This window comes from Globicephala melas, chromosome 10 (assembly GCF_963455315.2).
Source record: "Globicephala melas chromosome 10, mGloMel1.2, whole genome shotgun sequence".
Classification (NCBI taxonomy): Eukaryota; Metazoa; Chordata; class Mammalia; order Artiodactyla; family Delphinidae; genus Globicephala; species Globicephala melas.
The window spans coordinates 10,189,645-10,210,684 of record NC_083323.1 but is presented as its reverse complement, the minus strand read 5'-3'; the positions used below and the strand labels follow the sequence as shown (position 1 = coordinate 10,210,684).

Below are 21,040 nucleotides of genomic sequence, written 5' to 3'. Positions count from 1 at the left end.
CACCCTAATGTCAGGCTGACTTTAACTGGCTGGATCTTCAGAGAGATTTGGGATTGCAGGAAAAATCTTGGCCACAAAAGGATCGAGGCAGATTGGCTAGCTGCCTGGCCGTCTGGCAAGTGTCTGATGGCTGGCCCCAAAGCCACCTTCATCTGTCAAGCCTTTTGTTCACTGTCTGTAGGCCAGGGTGGGGCTCATAATGGCCCCCTCGCTTGCCCCAGTGGGCATCCTCCTAGTTCCATGGCTACAGGGCCAGGGACGGGTGGGCGGGGCACCACAGGGATAGAGGATGCTGCAGGGAGGCGCCCCACTTGCCAGGTGGGGATGGCTTGGTCCAGGCCAAGGACTTGCTAGGGGTTAGCCCGTGAGTCTCCGAGGCAGGTTAGTTATCTTAGAAATGCGCAGTCATCTCAGGGCAATTTCACAGTCTCAGCACGCCCCACCTCCTCAGCTCTGCCAATAGAAAGCAGGCTGCCCTAGGGGATAACGGGTCCCAGAAGTGCCCAGGCAGTCCCCAGGATGCCCTGGGCAGGCCTCTCACCTATCTGCTCCCAAAGTTCTGCAGCAAGAGATCCTAACCTCTTCTGAATGTGGACCCTGCTCAGAATAAATAAAAGCTATAGACCCTTTTATCAGTACATGCGTACTCTTCCCACAAAATCTTGCATCGTTTCAGGGGGTTCATACCTCTCTAATGGCCCACTAATTGAACCCCTTAGACCTGAGGTTGAGAAGCCTTGCCTCAAGGCTCTTTAGGGTGATCAGCCCCGGAGGTGTGCTGGAGGGAGGCCCAGAGAAGCAAGCTCACGGAGTTTGAGGTCCCTTCCCTCCCATCCTGCTTCTCCTCTGCCCCGGGCTCTTCCCTGCTCAGCCCCACCCCTGGGGCCAGGGCCAAAGCGGGGCTGTGTCCAGGCACAGGCCCCAGCAGAGCCCCCAGAGGGCAAGCTCTAGCGTGCCCCCTGGGCCTGAGGGGGCAGGCTCACCTGCGGGGGTTAATCACGTGGGCAGGAAGGAAGGGAGAAAGGCCGCCCCGCCCACCCGCCTGTCCCACTCACAGGTCGCTCCTCACCTTCCTCTGGCACACGGCCAGCCCGCAGCCACCCTGCTCACGGCAGCAGCAGCTTGTGTTGCATGGACACACTTTACTGCTTCCTCTGCCCTCCTCTATCCCCAGTTTTGGGGAGGGTACCGTCCCCAACCCTGGCCACCTGGTGGGGCTTGCAGCCTCCCCTCTCCCAGGGTCCTGGAGGCAGCCCCGGGCCTGTACCTCAGCCCCACAGAGAGACCCTTTTTTTCCTTAGGGTCTAGGGAACAGCTGGGTCCCATGAGTTCAGTTCAGGTCTGATCGAGCTGGGATTTGGGAGACAAGCTCCCCTCCTCTGAAAAGCAGCCAGGATGCCAACTGGGTGAGAGGGAAGGTGGGGCAGAGCCAGAGCAGACAGGGACTGCCGATCTGGAAACAGTCTGTCTTTACTCTGCAGTAGAATGGTTCCTGGGAGAGGGCTGGGCACAGCAGGCCCTCCCTTCAGGCTTCCTGCTGTGGCAGATCCCTTCCAGGAGGGGGCGCCGCCTTTGGCGTGTTGGAGTCCCAAGGGGAATAATGTCTGCTCCTATCGGGGCAGAAGTGGCAGGGGGTGGTGGGGTGGGGCTTCTTTGCAATGAGTTTTTGGGCCTTCAAACAACACAAATTTATTCTCTTATGGTTCTGGCAGTCAGAATCTGAGATCTCTCTGGGCTAAAGTCAAGGTGTCGGCAGGCCGGTCCCCTTCTGGAAGCTCTGAAGGGAGAATCCATTTCCTCGCCTTTTCCAGCTTCTGGAGGCCGCCTGCATTCCTTGGCTTGTGACCCCTTCCTCAAGTTACTCCGATTTCTTGCTTCCGTCACCACATCTCCTGCTTCCTCTCTGAGCTCCTGCTTCCCTCTAATAAGGATCCGTGTGATTATATCAGGCCCGCCTGGATAATCCAGGACAGTCGCCTTGTCTAAAGACCCTTAATTTAATAACATCTGCAAAGTCCCTTTTGTCATTTAAGGTAATGTTCACAGGTTCCTGGGATCAGTACATGGCCATCCTGGGGGACACTCCTCCACCTACTACAACTAGGCTGCAGAATGGCGACCCCCTCCTGGTGTTTCAATGATTGGGAGAAAAAAGGCTGGGGATTCCCTGCTTTGGGTTCAGCCGGGCCCTTCCTAACCTTGTATTTCTAAGGTCTAGGCTTCACCAACCCCCTCCTTCCAACCAGAGAAACTCACTGCCATGTCTCCTTGAAAGTCCGGTGACAAGCCTAAATCTAAGTGCTGGTGAGAGGTGCGGGGCCAGCCCAGAAGCCCTCTAGGCCAGAGGGTGCCCGCCCTAAGCCAAACCCTGCTGGCCACAACGAGCCCACGGTTGGAGACAGAGAAGGGTCTGGGGCCTGCCGAGGGTGCCAGGGAGGCCATGGGACGAGTGAGGCCTGCTAGGATAGCGCGTCGGCCAGAGCTGAGTGAGGCGTGGCTGCGGCGCCGTGGGAGCCGAAGGAAGACGCTGTGGGCTGTGGTCCCGGCCTCCAGGGACGATGGAGACCGCGGCTGGGAGTGGCGCTGAGGTCAGTGAGGGAGCATCTCTGCCTCACAGCAGCTGGGGGCGAGGGCCTCGGCAGACAAAGTCCCAGGCACTGGGCTTTTCCTTTGTAATGAGAGGGCAGTGGGGCGGGGGAGAGCGGCGGAGCGGGAGGGCAGGGAGCCTCTCTTGCTACCTCTTCTCCATGTTCTGCATCTGCAAACTGAGGGAGGTGAAGCTGGCCAGCAGGTCGGTCACTTCATCCACCTGCGGGATGAAACCGAGGCTCTGTTATGGGGTGCCCCCGGGTCCCCCCAGCAGCACCACAGGCATGGAGGGCAGACACTGTCTCTCCCCGCAGGGCATGTGGTGGCTTCACCATGACTAGGGAGCTGCTGTCTGAGGCTGAATCCTTGCTGCCAGGTGGTCTCAGACCGCCCCAGAGAGAAGGGCCCGGGAAGCTTCAAAGGAAGTGGACAGAGGCTCTGAGGTCCACAGTGGGCGACAGGCCTGCAGCCACGCCTTTCTCCTGCGTCAGAGCAGGGGTGGGCTGGCCCTGAGGCTCCGGCCAGGGCCTGGGTCTGGACCTGCAGCTGCGGCTCACCTGCTCTTTGGTGCTTGTCATCTGGAGGCGGGTGCAGAGGTCATCCAGCCGCTCCCGCTGCTCGTGCCGCCCCAGGCGCTCCAGGTACTCCCTCAGCATCTGGATGATCTGAAACCGGAGGGTGGGCTGAGGGTGTGCTGGGAGGCACAGAGCGGCCTGATGCTGCTGCCGAGGGGCACAGTGGAACAGGTGCCAGCTGGGGTCCGCGTGAAGCCACCCAGGAGCCCTGGTGCCGAAGGCGGGCGTGTCTGTGGTTCGGGCAGCACCTGCCCAGGGTTTGCTCGGGGCCGCAGCTCAGCTGAGGGGGGCGCTCACCTGCTTCACCTCCAGCCGCACGGCCTCCAGGCACTGGGAGTGGCCTTCCTGCAGGATGTTGAGCTTCGACTTGGCCAGGTGCAGGGGCGTGCGGCCCGCTCGGTCCAGGGCATCTACCCGGGCCCCTGTGGGCAGGCAGAGGTGAGCATGCTGGGGGTGAGGGGGAGAGAGGAGGGAGAAGGGGAGGAGACCACTCACCTCCTCGCAGCAGTGTGGTGATGACAGGGACGTGGTTGGTGCAGGCCGCTGAGGGAGAAGAACAGGGACTGAGAGTCCAGGACCACTGGGGCTTGGCCTGGGTGCCCACCGGAGGAGCAGGACTGTCTCTGAGGGTCCCGATGCCAGGTCACGCCCCCTGAGAAGGCATCCCCAAGGCAGCAACTGGGAGGGACTCGGTGATCAAATCCGACTCCCTCCCTGTACAGCTGGGGAAACTGAGGCTTGGAGACGGGACCTGCCTCACCGTGAGCCACAGTGTGAGTCAGCCGCAAGGCGGGAACCTCCCCTAACAGAGCTGCTGCTGAGTCAGCTCAGGTTGTAAAATGAGCTCTGCTCAGGGCACAGCCAACTGGTGATGGATGGGGACAGCCACGGGACACAGTCCGAGGGGAGTGTGGCCCTGGGGGCTCAGGCTCCCCCCAGATGACAGCAGAGCCTGCTGGGAGCCTGCAGGACCCCAGGCTCTCCATCAGAGGAGCCTGTCTGTGCTGCAGAGAAGGGTGTCTCGGCAGCTCGCCAGGCACTTACCCAGGTGCAGTGGTGTGTTCCCCAGCCCGTCTCGCTGATTGGGGTCGGCTCCATGGTCCAGAAGCAGCTGCACTGGAAACAGGAAAACCCAAGAGGAGCTGTTGGGGGCTTCTATGAGCAGCACCCTAACCCCACCCGTGACCTAGCTAAAGAGGCTCGCTCAAAGTGGGGGACACTGAAAGCTCACACAGTCCCCCACGCTGTTTCATCCACTCACTCACTGGCTCATTCGCCCCTAAGGCTCATGTGCAGGACTCTAGGGCCAGGAACTGAGGATTCTGGGAGGGCCCCCTGGCCTATGCAGGCATTACGGGACTGAGACTCTAGGGGTTAAAGAAAGTTCTTCCAATAGCAGTGGCTGCTAGTGAAGGCTCTCAAGGGCATTTTCTGCTCCTTCCACAGCCAAGCACCAGAGTGGGAATTAGGCCAATAGAAGATGCTGAGCACCCCCTCCTCACGAGTCTCTACGTCACATCAGGGGCGGGCTGTGGTGTCACCAGGGCTCACCAGTTACCCAGATGGATGTGCAGGCAGACTAACTCACATGAGGAGGCCAATCTGAGCCTCACAACATATACAGAAACTAATTCAGGAGGGACCATGACCTAAATGTGAAAGCTATAACAGTCAGGCCTGTAGAAGAGAACAGGAGAATATCTTCACAACCTTGGGACAGGCAAAGATTTCCGAAACAGGTCACAAAAATACTAACCATAAAAAAGAAAAGATTGATAAATTGGAATCATTAAAATTAAGAACTTGTGGGACTTTCCTAGTGGCGCAGTGGATAAGAATCCGCCTGCCAATGCAGGGCACACAGGTTCGATCCCTGGTGCAGAAGATTCCACATGCCGTGGAGCAACTAAGCCCGTGCACCACAACTACTGAGCCTGCGAGCCACTACTACTGAAGCCCGCACTCCTAGAGCCTGTGCTCCGCAGCAAGAGAAACCACCGCAATGAAAAGCCTGTGCACCGCAACAAAGAGTAGCCCCCGCTCGCCACAACTAGAGAAAGCCCGTGTGCAGCAATGAAGACCCAACGCAGCCAAAAATAAATAAATAAATAAAAATAAATAAAATTAAAATTAAGAACTTGTGTTCATCAAATGAGAACATTCAGAGAACAAACAGGCAAGCTGAGAAAGTCATTTATATTTAATAAATGATTTATGTCCAGAATATATGAAGAATTTCTACAAATCAATAAGAAAAAGATAGGCAACTTGTTAAAAAAAATGGACAAGAGACTTGACCAGATACTCCACAAAAGAGGATACAAAAATGGCCAATACCTGAAGATGTGCTCAACATTACTGACCATCAGAGAAACGCAAGTTAAACCACAAGGAGATACCACTATACCAGAAGGGCTAAAATTTAAAAGAGATAATACCAAGCACTGCCAAGGATGTGGGAAAATGTGGAACTCTCTCACAGTGCTGGTGGGAGTGTATATGGGTAGAACCATCTTTGGGAAAAGTTCGGTAGTACACGCTAGCTAAACATGTGTGTACCCCAGTGACCCAACAATTCTAACACAGATAAGTGCTTATATCCATCAGGTCACATGTACAAAAATGTTCCTAGCAGCTTTGCTCCTCCTAATAGTCCAGACCTGGAAAAAACACAAATGCCCATCAATAGTAGAACGGGTGAACCGTGGTCCGTCACGCGATGAAACACCAGCCAGCAATGAGAGCAAAGAACTACCATTACTCACAACCTTCAGGGATGAGTCTCAAGAATATACTTCCTTTTCTTGTATTTTGGCCGCGCAGCATGTGGGATCCTAGTTCCCCGACTAGGGACAGAACCCTCCCCCATGCATTGGAAGCGCAGAGACTTAACCACTGGACCACCAGGGAAGTCCCTCAAGGATATAATTTTGAGTGAAAGAATTCAAGATACAAAAGAGTGCATATTCTGTGCTTCCATTTATGTGAAATTGAAAAACAGGCAAAACTAATCTATGGTGATCAAGGTCCACGCAGGGGTAAGGACTGGAAGGGGCATGAGGCAGGCTGCTGGGTGCTGAAAATATTCTATATTTTGATCCAGGAGGCGGTTACAGCAGTGTATACACACAGAAAGCTCACTGTTTATAAGTTATACCACGTCCAAAAAAAACTTATAAAAAAGGGGGGGCTGTCCCGCTGCTGCCCTTAGCACTGAGTAAATGCTGCCTGAACGTCTTGAAGGACTGGTCCGACCTCAGAGGCAATCATATTCTTTCCCCTGGTGGACCCCTGGCCCGGTCTGGCAGTGCCAGTTCCACAGGCTAAAGGAGTGAGAGGGGCTGGGTCTTCCTTATATCCAGCACCCGGCTGAGCAGACAGCAGATCCTCCCCCAGCCCCTCTGAAGTGATGCTACTCGCCCAGCCTCCCTCCCTCCCCCTCCCCCTCCCCAGGACTCACCAATCTGGTCATTGCCGTTGCAGGAGGCAAAGTGTAGGGCTGTGCGGCCCTTGTCGTCAGCTGCACAGGGATCCGCGCCATCTTCCAGCAGCTGCTGCACTGACACCACGAAGACAGAGGGAGCAAGTGGAGAGAGCGGCAGTGTTAGTCAGGCTGCAGCCCCAGGGGATAGATGGGGATGCTCAGGGGCCCTTCCAGGCAAGGCATTGACAATGTTTGGGAGAGCCAGTCCCTCCTAGATGCTGGCCCCACGGGGACTGCCATGACAAGGGACTTGTTCTCCTGAGGACACAACTGAGGGCCCGTATTCTGGGTGCTCAAACTACGTGTCTAGGGATAAAACATCATAGAAGAATCTCGGCCCTCAGGGTCAGAAATCTGGGAGCCGTGGAAGTCCCCAGCGTAGACTCGGGCCCCGCCCCTCTCCCTGCATCTGGCTGCACATCCATTCCAGCTGGACACAGCCGAGCGAGCTGTGGGCTGATTCTTACTTTGCTCCCAGGAGGCAGCCCTTTAGAGTGGATGGAGCACAGGCTCTGCCACACAGACCAAGTCCCAGGCTAAACTAAGCAAAAAGGAAAGGAGTTCATTGCCAACAGCACGGGGCAGTGGGAAGGCCTAGATTTAGGCCCCCGTTCACCAGCGAATGGGAGGAATCTCTGCCCTGCTAACCTCCAGAGTTGCTGTAATGAGAATAATGGATGAGCAATTCCTTCCTTGAAAAGTACAGAGCCATTATAAAATGTGAGGCATTGTGCATTACACGTCCACGTCAACTGAAAGGCAGAACTTACCGCCAAACATCATTCAGAGCAAGAAACAAAATGCTCTAGTAAGCCCCCAGCAAAGCTCTCAAGGACTTGAGTCCTTCCAAATGAAATCCAGGTATCTCCTGCTTTGTGAATCTCTCTCATCTCCTCAAGCTGAGTGAGCTGCCCCCTCTCCTGCATCCCCATAGTGCCCTGTTCATCCTGCTACTCTCATATTCATATGCTGTGCTCTTTTAGAGTAACTACGACTGTAGACGGAGCACCAGCCAGGCGTCACGTACCTGACTGCCAAACCCCTCAACCACTCAGCACAGTATCACATCCATGGTACAGATCAGGAGACAGACTCCAGCCCAAGCCAACAGGAGGCCAAGCTGGGATAGGAACCCAGGTTTCTCTGGCTCGAGAACTTACACCTCTCCAACTAAATACAGGACTTCAGTTTCCTCGGGTTTTTTTTTTTTTTTTAGAAGTGGTGTTGCTTTATACTCTTCTTCTCCAACTATTCTGTAGGTTTTTTGTTTTGTTTCTTAATATCTTGGACCAAGATATGACTTGCCCTGCTCCATGAATGTTGCTGACTGACTGAATAAATGAACGAATGAAGGTGGTGGGAAAGGGTTATGAGAGTGGAGGAGAAGGAGAAGCTTCCAGTCACCTCTGTGTTCATCACCAAACGAGGGCCAGTATCCAAGAGAGAGAGCAAAGCTAAAATAGTCAGTTCCAGTTCTGTGATTTGTGCAGCTACAGTCTTTATGGAAAGCACTTCAGCAACATCTATCAGAAGCCATCAAGATGGGCGTATCCTTTGAGGTAACAACCCCATTCCTGGGAAATTATCTTAAAAATGAAAAGCCAGTGTGCAAACATGTGACTGACTAAATAACTCTTGCTTTGTCCCTCTGAAGGCATCATGTGCGTCCACTACAAATTGTGGTTATAACTGAGGCATGGAATTGCAAGGTGATTTCTACTTTTTACTTTATAAGCTTCAAAAAAATTGTACAGCTACATATTCATTCTATAAATAGGAAAGAATAACGCTTCCGTTTTGAAAAGACAAATGGTTATGAAGACTATGAAAAATGTTTATGATACACAAAACATTATGCGGGCTACAAAATTGTGTATACAGCACAGTTTGCAAGCCCTTCAAGAAACTTCCTCTGTGTAGGAAAAAGGACAGGAAGGATATTCACCAAAATATTAACAGAGATTCCTTTGCTGACATTAAGGATGTTTTTCATGAAGATTTTTCTAATTTTCAAAACATTTTAAATGCACATATTATTTTCACATTTAAAATCTTTTAAATGATTATGAATTCACAGAAAGGCACTTACGATTTAACGATAGCAGGGTATAAACTTTACATCCACTGTAATTGCTAACCTATACCAAAAAAACCAACAAACATGCAGAGCAAGATTAAACAAAATGCTAACCATACAGGAAAAGGAATGAAGAGGCCAATCTACAGCCACTTTCGCTGTCAGAGTCCTGCAAGGGCCTGGTAAATCTAAGAGCCACTTAGATTTGAAGATGGGTGTGTCACAGACTCTGAATGGAAAATTACAGCATTTCCACCAAAATAATAAAACCATCATGTGGACACCTGATTCAAGATAAACTAGATGTGGAACTTCCCTGGTGGCGCAAAGGCTAAGAATCCGCCTGCCAATGCAGGGGACACGGGTTCAAGCCCTGGACCAGGAAGATCCCACATGCTGCGGAGCAACTAAACCCGTGTGCCACAACTAGTGAGACTACGCTCCAGAGCCCACGTGCCACAACTACTGAAGCCCACATGCCTAGGGCCTGTGCTCCACAACAAAGAGAAGCCACCACAATGAGAAGCCCTTGCACCACAACGAAGAGTAGCCCCTGCTCACCACAGCTAGAGAAAGCCCGTGCACAGCAACAAAGACCCAACGCAGCCAAAAATAAATTAAAAAAAAAAGATAAACTAGAATATAGCCAGTATTTTATAATAACTATAAATGGAGTATAACCTGTAAAAATTGTGAATCTCTATACTGTACACTTGTAACTTATATAATATTGTACATCAACTATACTTCAATTTAAAAAAGAGAGAGGGACTTCCCTGGTGGTCCAGTAGTTAAGAATCTGCCTTCCGATGCAGGGTACGTGGATTCGATCCCTGGTCAGGGAACTAAGATCCCACATGCCACAGGGCAACTAACCCGAGCGCCACAACTACTGAGCTCACGCGCCTCAACTAGAGAGCCTGCAGGCCCCAACCTACAGAGCCCATGTGCCGTAACCTACAGAGTCCATGTGCTCTGGAACCCGTGCGCCACAACTACAGAGCCCACGTGCCCTGGAGCTTGCATGCCACGACTAGAGAAGAGAAAACCCACACGTTACAACTAGAGAGAAGCCCATGCGTCGCAACAAAAGATCCCGCATGCCTCAACTAAGACCCAACGCGGCCGGAAAAAAAAAAAAAAAAAACTAATTAATAAATCTTTAAGTAAATAAATGTGAGAAAGAAAATAAAAGAAAATAAACCCATTTAAAAAAAAAAGATAAACTAGACTTTCTGTGAAACGGAGGTATAATTAAAATATTCTCTGGCCACACACTCAAGATATTAAAAAGAGAACACATCATCTTTCCTTGAAAAGCTATATAGGTTGCTACCCAAATATTCCACAATATTAAAGTTCATGGAAAAGAGATAAAAGTGGAGAGCGCTGGAAACCCCTCCAGTTTCCAGGCCTGCTCACTATGCTCTGCCAGGGATAAGGGACCCACTCTAGGCCTGTGTTTTAACGCCCAGCTCCCTGAGGGGAACGACCTTCTCTCCACGCCTGCTATAAACGGGCTCTTATCCCTCGGCTGACTTTGAAGATGAAGGTAGAAAACTACGAGGTGGAAAAGGCGGGGAAACAGATCTCCCTTGAGCCTCCAGAAAGAAATACAGACACTTTGATTTCAGCCTGGTGAGACCTGTGTTAGACTTCCGACCTATAGAACTGTCTGATGATAAACTTGTGTTGTTTTACATTATCTTTGTGGTAATTTGTTACAGCGGCCAAAGAAAACCCATATACCACTTTTCCCTGATTCACAGAAAGAATTGTCAGTGAATACAATTAAAATTTTTTTCCTATAGCTTGTCTTGTAGCTTTGATGCTGCTACTGCCCTGTCAGCTAGCAAATGGTGAAGAGCAACAACAAAAAACAAAGTGGTGTCCTGCTAGGAGCCTCTCCCATGCCTTTCAGATGTTCTGTCAACTAAAGTTTGAGAACCACTGACCCAACTACCACAAGGCCTCAGGGAGCAGTTGAAGGTGGTGGGTCTCCTGGCACTTCAAATTGACTGTTCATTCCCATTAACCACAAGTTCCAAAAAGCTCCTACTCTGCGGCTGGGTGCCAGGGATACAAAAGCAGACATGGTCCCCACCACCATGGAGCCCACAGGATGATAAACACTATGACATCAGGAAGTACAGGGTGACAGGGAAGCATGGGAAGAGTGAGCATCTGAGCCAGACTTGTCATCTGCAAGATGACTGCAGTTATACAATAAGTACAGCGAGCCTGGTCCTAGGGGTGAGCCAGCAGAATTCAAGCACTGTCTTCCCAGATGTTGGTTACCTGGATTCTTCCTTCCCCGACCAGACCGGGGAGCTGGACTCACTCTGCACACTCACCTGTTTCCACATCGTTGGCATTGGCTGAGTCCCTCAGCCTCTTCAGAGCTGTGAAGACAATAAGAGTGCCAGTTAAAAAAAAAAAACAAACCAGCAATGGCCATGATGAAGCAAAAAGTGATGGCTTCCTAGCTACCCACCACTCAGCCACAATGGCATCTAAAGAGAAAGAGAGGGCTTCCCCGGTGGCGCAGAGGTTGAGAGTCCGCCTGCCGATGCAGGGGACAAGGGTTCGTGCCCCGGTCCAGGAAGATCCCACATGCCGTGGAGCGGCTGGGCCCGTGAGCCATGGCCATTGAGCCTGTGCGTCTGGACCCTGTGCTCCACAGGGGGAGAGGCCACAACAGTGAGACGCCCGCGTACCGCAAAAAAAAAAAAAAAAAAAAAAAGAGAAAGAGAGGGGCCAGGATACAAGTGACACTACCTCGGGAACCAGGAGAAACCTGAAAGGTGACACAGCTAGTGCAAAAGCCACATTTTGTAGCAAATCCTCCAAGGCCTTTGGAGGCAGATCTTGGCTCTGCCACTTGTCGGAGCTGGGTGACCGTGAACAAGTTAGTTAACCCCCTGGGCCTCAGGTCTATCACCTGCAAAACAAGGTTGAGCTCTTTCCTGACAGGCCTGAGTTGTTGCAAAGACCAAATGAGATGATTTACACGGAAGCGCTCTGTGAGCTGGTTACACAGATAATCTTATATCCTCTTTCAAAACAGACCACTCCCAAATGACTTACTTAAATTTGATGATTCCTATGGAGAAACTTTTTTCTCCACAATGACACTACCTGTATATTAGAGGCTAATAGAAAGCAATGCCTTTATCATCAGAGAAATGGACAAAAATTGCAATTCATATATATAACGATTCCTTACATTCATATAGCACTTTCAAATTTTCATTTAATCTTCATAACACCACTAAGATACAAGTAGGTATTAAAGGGCCCCTAAAAGTCCCCATTCTTAAAACTTTCAGGGTTTCCATGGCATCCATAAAATGTAAAAGACAATATGGTAGAAGTACCAGAGCAGGAGTTCTAATACCAGCATAGCCAATTTCTAGCTATGTGACTTGGAGCAAGACAATTTCTCTGAACCTCAGTTTCACCTTCAGTAAAATGGGAACAGTATCTGGATCTCAGTGAGTTATGACGAGGATCAGAAATGATCAGAAACCACCCAACAGTGTTTGGCACACAACAAAGGCAGAATAATAACTATATATTCCTTACCTTACTTAATAACTCTGGCAACATCCCTGTAAAGCATACCATACCCATTCTACAGATGAGAAAACTAAAGCTGAAAGGTTCTACAGTTTGCCTAAGACCTAAATGAGATAGAAAAGTCCAATCCAGGTCTGTGCATTTAAAGAAGTAAGTTGGTAGGACTTGGCTCTGATATCATAATATTCTCCAGTATCCCATTTATTATCTACAAATAAACACCTGGAGTCAGGAAAAGTTTCTATTCAAGAACTACCAAATGTGAAAAGCCACCGGGACTGGTTCTGAGCGGGAAGACTACTTTTTTTACACTCATGGTCCTTAGCAGCTATAATTCTACTATTGGTACTGAAAGTGGACTCAGGGGTCACTCCAGGTCCGTAACTCAGACGTCGGAGGACACCATCCTGAACGGGCTGGGGAGATCAGGGCCCGATTCTCAGCCGAGGGCCAGCCCCGCCTCCCGCCGCGCTCCTCACCGTGCACCTCCTTGCCCGTGGGTCCGAGCCGGCGGTGGGGCCTGGCGGCGCGCCTCAGCCGTCCGGAGGGGATCTTACAGAGCAGCTCATCGCGGGGCTCCGCCTCCTGCTGCCACAGGACGTGAAGGTAGCGTAGCGGGGACTGGGCCCCGCCGGCCGCTCGGCCCGGGAGCCCCGCGCCGCCGCCCAGCGCAGACCCGAAGTCGGCGAAGGAGAAGAGGCCCTCGGGGCCCGTCAACGGCTCTGGCGCCACCGCGCACTCGCCATCCGAGCTCGAGCGGCCAGAGCGCGACTCTTCGTCCGCGCCCCCGGCGGCGGCTGCCATGGCAACGGCTCCGTGCTGGCCTGGCCGCGGGAGCCTCGTGCTTGTGGGACCGACCGACTCGCTTCCCTCCGCCCTAAGGCTCGCTGTCAGAGGACAAGCGGGCGGGCCTGGCCTGCAACCACGGCAACCGAACGGGGGGCGGGCTCGGGCCGCAAGCGGGGCAGTTCCGGACCAATGAAAACCCTTCTAGCCTAAACCCCACCCCCTACAGCCAAACGGGAGTGGTACGGGCCGAAGAACTTGGTTCGCTGCAGCGTGACTGACGGATATAAGAACCAATCATAAATTTGAGATGCCCAAGTCTTCGCCTTACGTCCCTAAGCGGAGCCAATAAAACAGCGGAGTTTAAGACACTTTTTTTCTTCCCATTTCTCCCATCGGATCAAGGGAAAGATAACTGGCAGATGCCCTAGCCAGTCATGTTAAGATGATTTGCAGCCAATCACAAAGGAAAGTGAAGAAGGCAAAGGAAAGGGATTGAGAGATAAGAAAATGTGTAAATCAATGACCGTTAAAAAAAAAAAAAACAACACAGAACTTCCCACAAATACAGAATGTAAGTAGGAAAGTGAGAATATGTTAAAATGTGGGGCTAGCAACACGAACTGTGGAGTGATAGTTTCTAAATGCGATAGATCCCGTTCGTTCTCTCGGTAACTCTGGGGTTGATCACTGATTTACAAAGAATTCTATAATTCAACACCAGAGCGACCGACGCTTGAGTCCGAGAGCCAGTCACTGACCCAGGTAATTCTCTGTGCTAGGTCCTGGACGCAGAATTAGACTCGGTGCCTTCTGAGACGCTCAAGTGGGATGGGAGAAGTCAGAGCCGGAAGCGGAAGTGTACCGCAAACAGCTGATGATGAGCTTAGCAACCACTCCCAGGTGCACTGTTTTGTAGAATTTTCACAACCCTGAATCCCACAAACACTTCTATAAAGTGAGCAAGGAGGACCATCCCTATTTTATAGACGAGGAGCTGAAACCAGAGAGATCACGGACTTGTTCATGGAGGCCCAGCTCTCTTGAGAGGAAGGCTGTGTCCAGGAAAAAGTTGTTCCTTGTCATTCAACGCAGTGAAAATATAATCTTGGGCTTCCCTGGTGGCGCAGTGGTTAAGAATTCGCCTGCCAATCCAGGGGACACAGGTTGGAGCCCTGGTCCGGGAAGATCCCACATGCCGCAGAGCAGCTAAGCCCGTGCGCCACAACTACTGAGCCGGCGCTCTGGAGCCCGCGAGCAGCAACTACTGAAGCTCTTGCGCCTGGAGCCGGTGCTCCGCAGCAAGAGAAGCCACCGCAATGAGAAGCCCGCGCACCTCAACAAATAGTAGCCCCCCGCTCGCCACAACTAGAGAAAACCCTGCGCAGCAGCGAAGACCCAACTCAGCCAAAAATAAATAAAGAAAATTAGAAAAACAAAAAGAAAATGTAATCTTTCTCTGACAGTTGAAAAACACTTTCAGATTTTGCAGTGTTCTCAGAACACCACTATGAGGTTTATCATTGTAATGTATGGAGAAAAATGTTTATTTGAATTCTTCTCCTCTGCCCGATGCGGGAGAAGGACATATGCCAACTCCACTTGTAGCTAGAAGGAAACCGAGGAAAGAAATAAACATTGAACGCGTACCATTTACCAAGTGCTTGATATGTATTTTACCATTTAGTTCTCCTTCACAAGAGTCTTAGCAGGTAGATATTATTATACCCACTTTGCAGATTAGGAAATTGTAGTCCCTAGATGTCATATGAATTGTCCAGGGGTACGGGACTAGAAATTTGGAGGACTGGGATTTGAACCCAGAAAAGTCTTCTCTTTCCATCACGCTGATCTCTTTAATGAAGAGCCTACTGGAAATCTGCCTCCAGAAAATTTAAGTGACATCTGGATATGTATACCTCACTCCTGCTGAATGTACCCTGAAATAACTTTATTATTCATTTCTCCTCTTTTTCCACGTAATAACCTCCAAAATAGTCGTCATTCCTCCAGTCCCTCTGTGAAGAACCAAAGGTGTACTTGCTGTCTAAAGTACAATTCTCTTCACATTTCTAGGATCTGCTCGCCCACTGAGCTCACGCTAAAGTCCAAACCTTTTATCCTAGCAGTCAAGACCCTTGATGATTCTGACCCAGTTGTCTTTGCAATCAGTGTCTTTCTCCTACCAGTGGGTCTTCAAACCATCTGGTCTACAAAGATGTTTGCATTGTCAGAAATCTTTTAATTTAAACAGGATCCCTAAACATCTAGGGGTGACTGTTACTTCTAATTTTTAAATCAACTTTGTTGAAGTACATAGCCCAACCCTCTGTGTGTTGCAAGAACCACTTGTTATTTTGGACTGGAAGAACGGGATGTGGGTTGAATGTGGACCCAGTTAGCCTCACCAGCAGGATTTTAGACTGGAACTTGGGTCTATGAAGTTGTATTCCCTCATAATGCCTGGCTCAGCAACTGGCACCAGCATGTTGTAGCTATTTGACTGACTGACTGACTAATTAAATGAATGAATGAGTAAAAATAGTAGCCCAGCGGTTAAGACCATGAGTTTTGTTGGTTTGTTTTAATATATTTATTTATTTATTTTTGGCTGAGTTGGGTCCTCGTTCCTGCACGTGGGCTTTTCTCTGGTTGTGGCAAGTGGGGGCTACTCTTCATTGTGGTGCGCGGGCTTCAGTAGTTGTGGCTCGTGGGCTCTAGAATGCAGGCTCAGTAGTTGTGGCTCGCAGGCTTAGTTGCTCCGCGGCATGTGGGACCTTCCCGGACCAGGGCTCAACCACTGTGCCACCAGGGAAGCCTCAGACCACCAGTTTTGAAGCCACAAATGAGTGGGTTTATAGCTTTGAGCAAGTGACTTTCCTTTGCTTATCTTCAGTTTCCTTATCCATAAAATGAAGGTAAGAGTACTACCTATATCGGACATCCCTGGTAGCGCAGTGGTTAAGAATCCGCCTGCCAAGGCACGGGACATGGGTTCGAGCCCTGGTCCGGGAAGATCCCATGTGCCGTGGAGCGACTAAGCCCGTGCGCCACAACTACTGAAGCCTGCGCGCCTAGAGCCCGTGCTCCGCAACAAGAGAAGCCACCGCAAGGAGAAGTTTACACACTGCAATGAACAGTAGCCCCCACTTGCCGCAACTAGAGAAAGCCAGCGCGCAGCAACAAAGACCCAATGCAGCCAAAAATAAATAAATACATAAATAAATAAAAGAGTAGTACCTATATCATGTGGTTATCACAAGGACTAAATAATATAATGTGAGTAAAGCACCTAGTACAGAGCTGGGTACAGAATTAGGGCTCAAAATATGGTAGCTATTGTTCTTATTATAAAAAGTTCAGATGCAGGCTAGGGCCCATGCAAATCCTACGCAACTGTGGGCACATAACACTGGCACGAACTTGACCTAAGGGTGCTGCAAGCATGCATACACAAGTCATTTATGTTTGGTCAATTAGCAAATAGAACATGAAGCACTTAACAGGAGACAAAGAAAGTACCTGTAATGTTGCTTTGGGGGAAAAGCTTCTGCCTGGGAGTCCAAGAGCTTGTGTTCTAAGTCCAACTCTGCCGTGACTCACCTCATGATTTGGGGGCAACTGTTTCCTTTCTTTGGGCTTCAATCTTCCCATCAGAAGGTTTTGTTCTAGGTCAGCTACTGACACTGGCTCAGGCTGGCTTAGGCTTTCCTTTTATTCTTTCCCTCATCCTGTTGGCCTACACAGTATTTTATTTTTTTGCTTTTGTTTTATATTTTATTTCTTTGTATCAACAGGGGCACAAGAGAAAAGATCAAAAAGCAGGTTGTCCCTGCTGTCTCAATGCCACCAGCCGCTTCCTTCCCGTGGCTTCAGATGTGATAAAGAAAGCTGTGGCTTTCTGTAGTTTCATTCACAGTCCTTTTTTTTTTTTCCAAAATACCACAAATGTACTTTATTTCTTCCCATTCACTTAAAGCAAGTTAATTAATTAATCAAAATAATCAGTGAATTTTCTTTTTTTTAATGCCCAAATCACAGTTTATTATGTTTTTTTTAAAAAATATCTTTATTGGAGTATAATTGCTTTACAATGTTGTGTTAGTTTCTGCTGTACAACAAAGGGAATCAGCTGTATGTACACATAAATCCCCATATCCCCGCCCTCTTGCGCCTCCCTCCCACCCTCCCTATCCCACCCCTCTAGATGGTCACAAAGCATCTAGCTGACCTCCCTGTGTTATGCAGCAGCTTCCCAGTAGCCATCCATTTTACCTTTGGTAGTTTATGTATGTCTGCTACTCTCTCACTTTGTCCCAGCTTCCCCTCCTCCCCACCCTCCGCCCTCCCCCCCAGCCCCGTGCCCTCAAGTCCGTTCTCTATGTCTGCGTCTTTATTCCTGCCCTGCCACGAAGTTCATCAGAAACATTTTTTTAGATTCCATGTATGCTACACAATATTTAAGAGCAATTTGAACTAGTTGCCAACATATAAAAATTGAGAGCTTTAACATAAAACTTTTGATTTCCAGATTCTCTTAAAAATGAGAAGAGGGAATTCCCTGGTGGTCCAGTGGTTAGGACTATGCACTTTCACTGCCGAGGGCTGGGGTTCAGTCCCTGGTGGGGAACTAAGATGCCCCAAGCCGCGCAGTATGGCCGAAAAAAATAAAAAAGAGACAGAAGATATGGCAATACAGGACTAGTTGGCTGGAGCTGCACAGCAACTCTCCTCTTGAGATGGGGCGTGCTGCAGTCCCCACCACTCTCCACTCTCTGTTACCTCCACATTGAGGCCTAAATACAATTGCCATTTATCCTCATACTTTTCATACTTGTGATGTTGTTTTTCTTTTTTTTTTCTTCGCGCCACACGGCTTGTGGGATCTTAATTCCCCGACCAGGGATCGAACCCACGCCCCCTGCAGTGGAAGCTCGGAGTTGTAACCACTGGACCGCCAGGGAATTCCCAGTGACGTTGTTTTTCTTAAATGGAGTTAACAGGAAATTAAAATATCGCTTGTCTTTATCAAACGTGGAGTAATGGAAACTAGTGTGGAGGAAAATTATTTAGTGTCTAAAAACATGACATACAAAAAAAAAAAAAACATGACATACAGTGATTATGTGACTTCTTAATGTCATGCTAGAGTATTTCTAATAAACCCACATAAGGGACATCTGACTCTCTGGGGAAGTTTAACTTTGATTAACAATTGACTAGGACTCAGTGATGTCTTATAAATCTGTAAAGTTAGAAGTTAGCTTTTAGGAAACTGATAAAGTGCAATAATTTTTGTATGTCCAATGGAGAAGATAACCCCAAAGGTTATGGTTTTATTATTCTGTAGGGCAGGAAACAGATTTGGATCTAATTTAGTAATTGTATTTCATCCTTCCTTTGCCCATTAACTATTCTCAAATTCTTTTCAAGCCAGCTCTGTCATACTGTTGTTTCCTTTATTAATGATTAAATAAGCTCACTATTGGTAGGAGAATTACGTTTTTAATCTCTTAGTGGCATTAATCTTTTGTCTATTGTGTAAGTTCCAAAACTTTTTGGTTAGTAATTTGTTGTTAATTTTACTTATAATTTTTTTTATAAATTTATTTATTTATGGCTGCATTGGGTCTTCATTGCTGTGCACGGGCTTTCTTTTTGCAGCAAGTGGGGACTACTCTTCGTTGTGGTGCATGGGCTTCTCACTGTGGTGGCTTCTCTTGTTGTGGAGCACGGGCTCTAGGCGCGCAGGCTTCAGTAGTTGTGGCAGGTGGGCTCAGTAGTTGTGGCTTGCGGGCTCTAGAGCACAGGCTCAGTAGTTGTGGCGCACGGGCTTAGTTGCTCTGTGGCATGTGGGATCTTCCCGGTCCGGGGCTCGAACCCGTGTCCCCTGCATTGGCAGGCAGATTCTTAACCACTGTGCCACCAGGGAAGTCCCTACTTATAATTTTTAAATCAAATTTATTGAGGTATAAAGTATATACAGTAAAATCCACACACACACAAGGGGATTAAGTGCACAAGGCTGGTGATTTTTGACAAATGTATACACTTAGGTGACTATCACCCCAATCAAGATATATAGCATGACGATTATATTTTTAACAATTTGAGAATTGATCTATTGATCTTTTAGACTGCAGAGAGAGGGCACTGTATTTTAAGAAAAGTAAGTGAATATTTATTTGCAGGCAAGAACAACAGTCTTCGATATTCTCTGTGAAAGAAGGCTACAACTTAACATGCACTCAGGAAACATTGTTCTTTTCTATCTAGTGGATTCCTATACCAGATCATCCCTAAAGACACTTCTAGCTCTGATTTGTAAAGACTCAGCTACTGGCCTCTCAAGGCCTACATACTCCTGCCCCAAAAGGCAGTGAGCAGAGGCTTCTGAGATCATCTCAGGAGAGGGAAACAAACCAGACAGTACATGAACTACAAACAAACTAGAGATTCTTGGGAAGTGGGGCTTGAACTTTGAACATAGCTGAAGAACCCAGGACGACTATAAAACATAACTAATGGCTTTTCTGAGTCAGAATTTCCTGCCTCAAATCCCAAGCAAAAGAAGATCAAGAGAAATAGGGTAGCTTTTCAGCTGCTGAATCCTCTCAGCCAACTCTCCCAGGTAAAATTATTCCAGGAGCTTTGTTCTGCCCACAGTTTCTTTCCCTTTGAAGTACTGGTTTTCCATTAACCAGGGAGACTTAGAAAATCAAACACCCGGTGATCAAACATTTCATAGTCTACAACGGGGTGCAGCTGCTCTCAGGTCAAAGTTGGATTTCTAAGCAGACTAAATGTGCTGCCAAGCAATGTCCGAAATTTCCATTCAAACGCAATTCTACGAATAGGGAGAACTGGAAGCAGGAACGGTGAGGAAGCTGCTACAATACAAATGAGGTGATAGTGGCTTAGACTAGAACGATAGCGGCAAGGTGGTGAGAATTGAGTCTGGGAACACTTTTTTTTTTTTTTTTTGCGGTACGCGGGCCTCTCATGCTGTGGCCTCTCTCGTTGCGGAGCACGGGCTCCAGACGCGCAGGCTCAGCGGCCATGGCTCACGGGCCCAGCCGCTCCGCAGCATGTGGGATCCTCCCGGACCGGGGCACGAACCCGCATCCCCTGCATCGGCAGGCGGACTCTCAACCACTGCACCACCAAGGAAGCCCCGAGTCTGGGAACATTTTGAAGGTAGAGCCAAGCAAGGGCAGATGCATTGAATGTGTGCTGTGAGGAAGACTCAAGACAAGGGTGGCGGTTTCCCTGGTGGTGCAGTGGTTGAGAGTCTGCCTGCTAATGCAGGGGACAACGGGTTCGAGACCTGGTCTGGGAGGATCCCACATGCCGCGGAGCGACTAGGCCCGTGAGCCACAACTACTGAACCTGCGCGTCTGGAGCCTGTGCTCCGCAACAAGAGAGGCCGCGATAGTGAGAGGCCCGCGCACCGCGATGAAGAGTGGCCCCCGCTTGCCACAACTAGAGAAAGCCCTCGCACGGAAACGAAGACCCAACACAGCAAAAATAAATAAATTAATTAATGAACTCCTACCCCCAACGTCTAAAAAAAAAAAAAGACAAGGGTGGTTCTGAGTCTTTGGCCTGAGGGACTGAAAGAATGGAGTTGCCCTTAAATGGGGAGAACTGTGAGAGGAACAAGGTTGAGGTAAAAAAATCAGAAGCTTGGTTTGGAAGTGTTACGTTTGAGGGCCTATTAGACATTCAGATACTCACATAGGCCATGAGTCCACTTCATGGGTGGGGTCTGGGATGGAGATAAAAATGTGGGGAGTCAATGGCAGATGGAGGATATTTAAACTGGACTGGATAAGCCACCCAGGAAGGGAAGGTAAACAGAGGAGACCCAAGGACCAACCTCAGGGAGGAGGGTCAGTCCACTATTTAGTGATTGGAGAGGAGGAATCCACAAAGGAAAGTGAAAAAGAG

General features: G+C 49.3%; 1 protein-coding gene across 3 annotated transcripts; it reads right to left on the bottom strand.

Moving 5' to 3' along the window:
* Positions 1 to 1,673: 1,673 nt before the first annotated feature.
* Positions 1,674 to 13,206, bottom strand: ANKRD54 (ankyrin repeat domain 54). Of its 3 annotated transcripts, none has more exons than XM_030856020.2 (8): positions 12,784 to 13,206; positions 11,080 to 11,127; positions 6,625 to 6,723; positions 4,209 to 4,280; positions 3,660 to 3,707; positions 3,462 to 3,586; positions 3,147 to 3,254; positions 1,674 to 2,809 (listed from the first exon to the last, which is right to left on the bottom strand). In XM_030856020.2, exons 1-8 carry the CDS (start codon positions 13,106 to 13,108, stop codon positions 2,735 to 2,737), a joined length of 900 nt encoding a protein of 299 aa, XP_030711880.1. In that variant the 5' UTR covers positions 13,109 to 13,206; the 3' UTR covers positions 1,674 to 2,734. The 3 variants fall into 3 exon arrangements, with proteins under 3 accessions (XP_030711880.1, XP_060162713.1, XP_030711881.1); XM_060306730.1 differs by having other exon boundaries at positions 4,209 to 4,275; XM_030856021.2 differs by having other exon boundaries at positions 6,625 to 6,718; positions 12,784 to 12,923.
* Between the last annotated feature and the right edge of the window lie 7,834 nt (positions 13,207 to 21,040).

Excerpts from the sequence above, each read along its gene's own strand:
- ANKRD54 (XM_030856020.2), bottom strand. The coding sequence starts at position 13,108 with ATGGCAGCCGCCGCCGGGGGCGCGGACGAAGAGTCGCGCTCTGGCCGC. Across the intron at positions 6,724-11,079 it reads TGCCAACGATGTGGAAACAG|TGCAGCAGCTGCTGGAAGAT; the intron begins GTGAGTGTGCAG and ends TCGTGGTGTCAG. Across the intron at positions 2,810-3,146 it reads TGACAAGCACCAAAGAGCAG|GTGGATGAAGTGACCGACCT; the intron begins GTGAGCCGCAGC and ends TTCATCCCGCAG.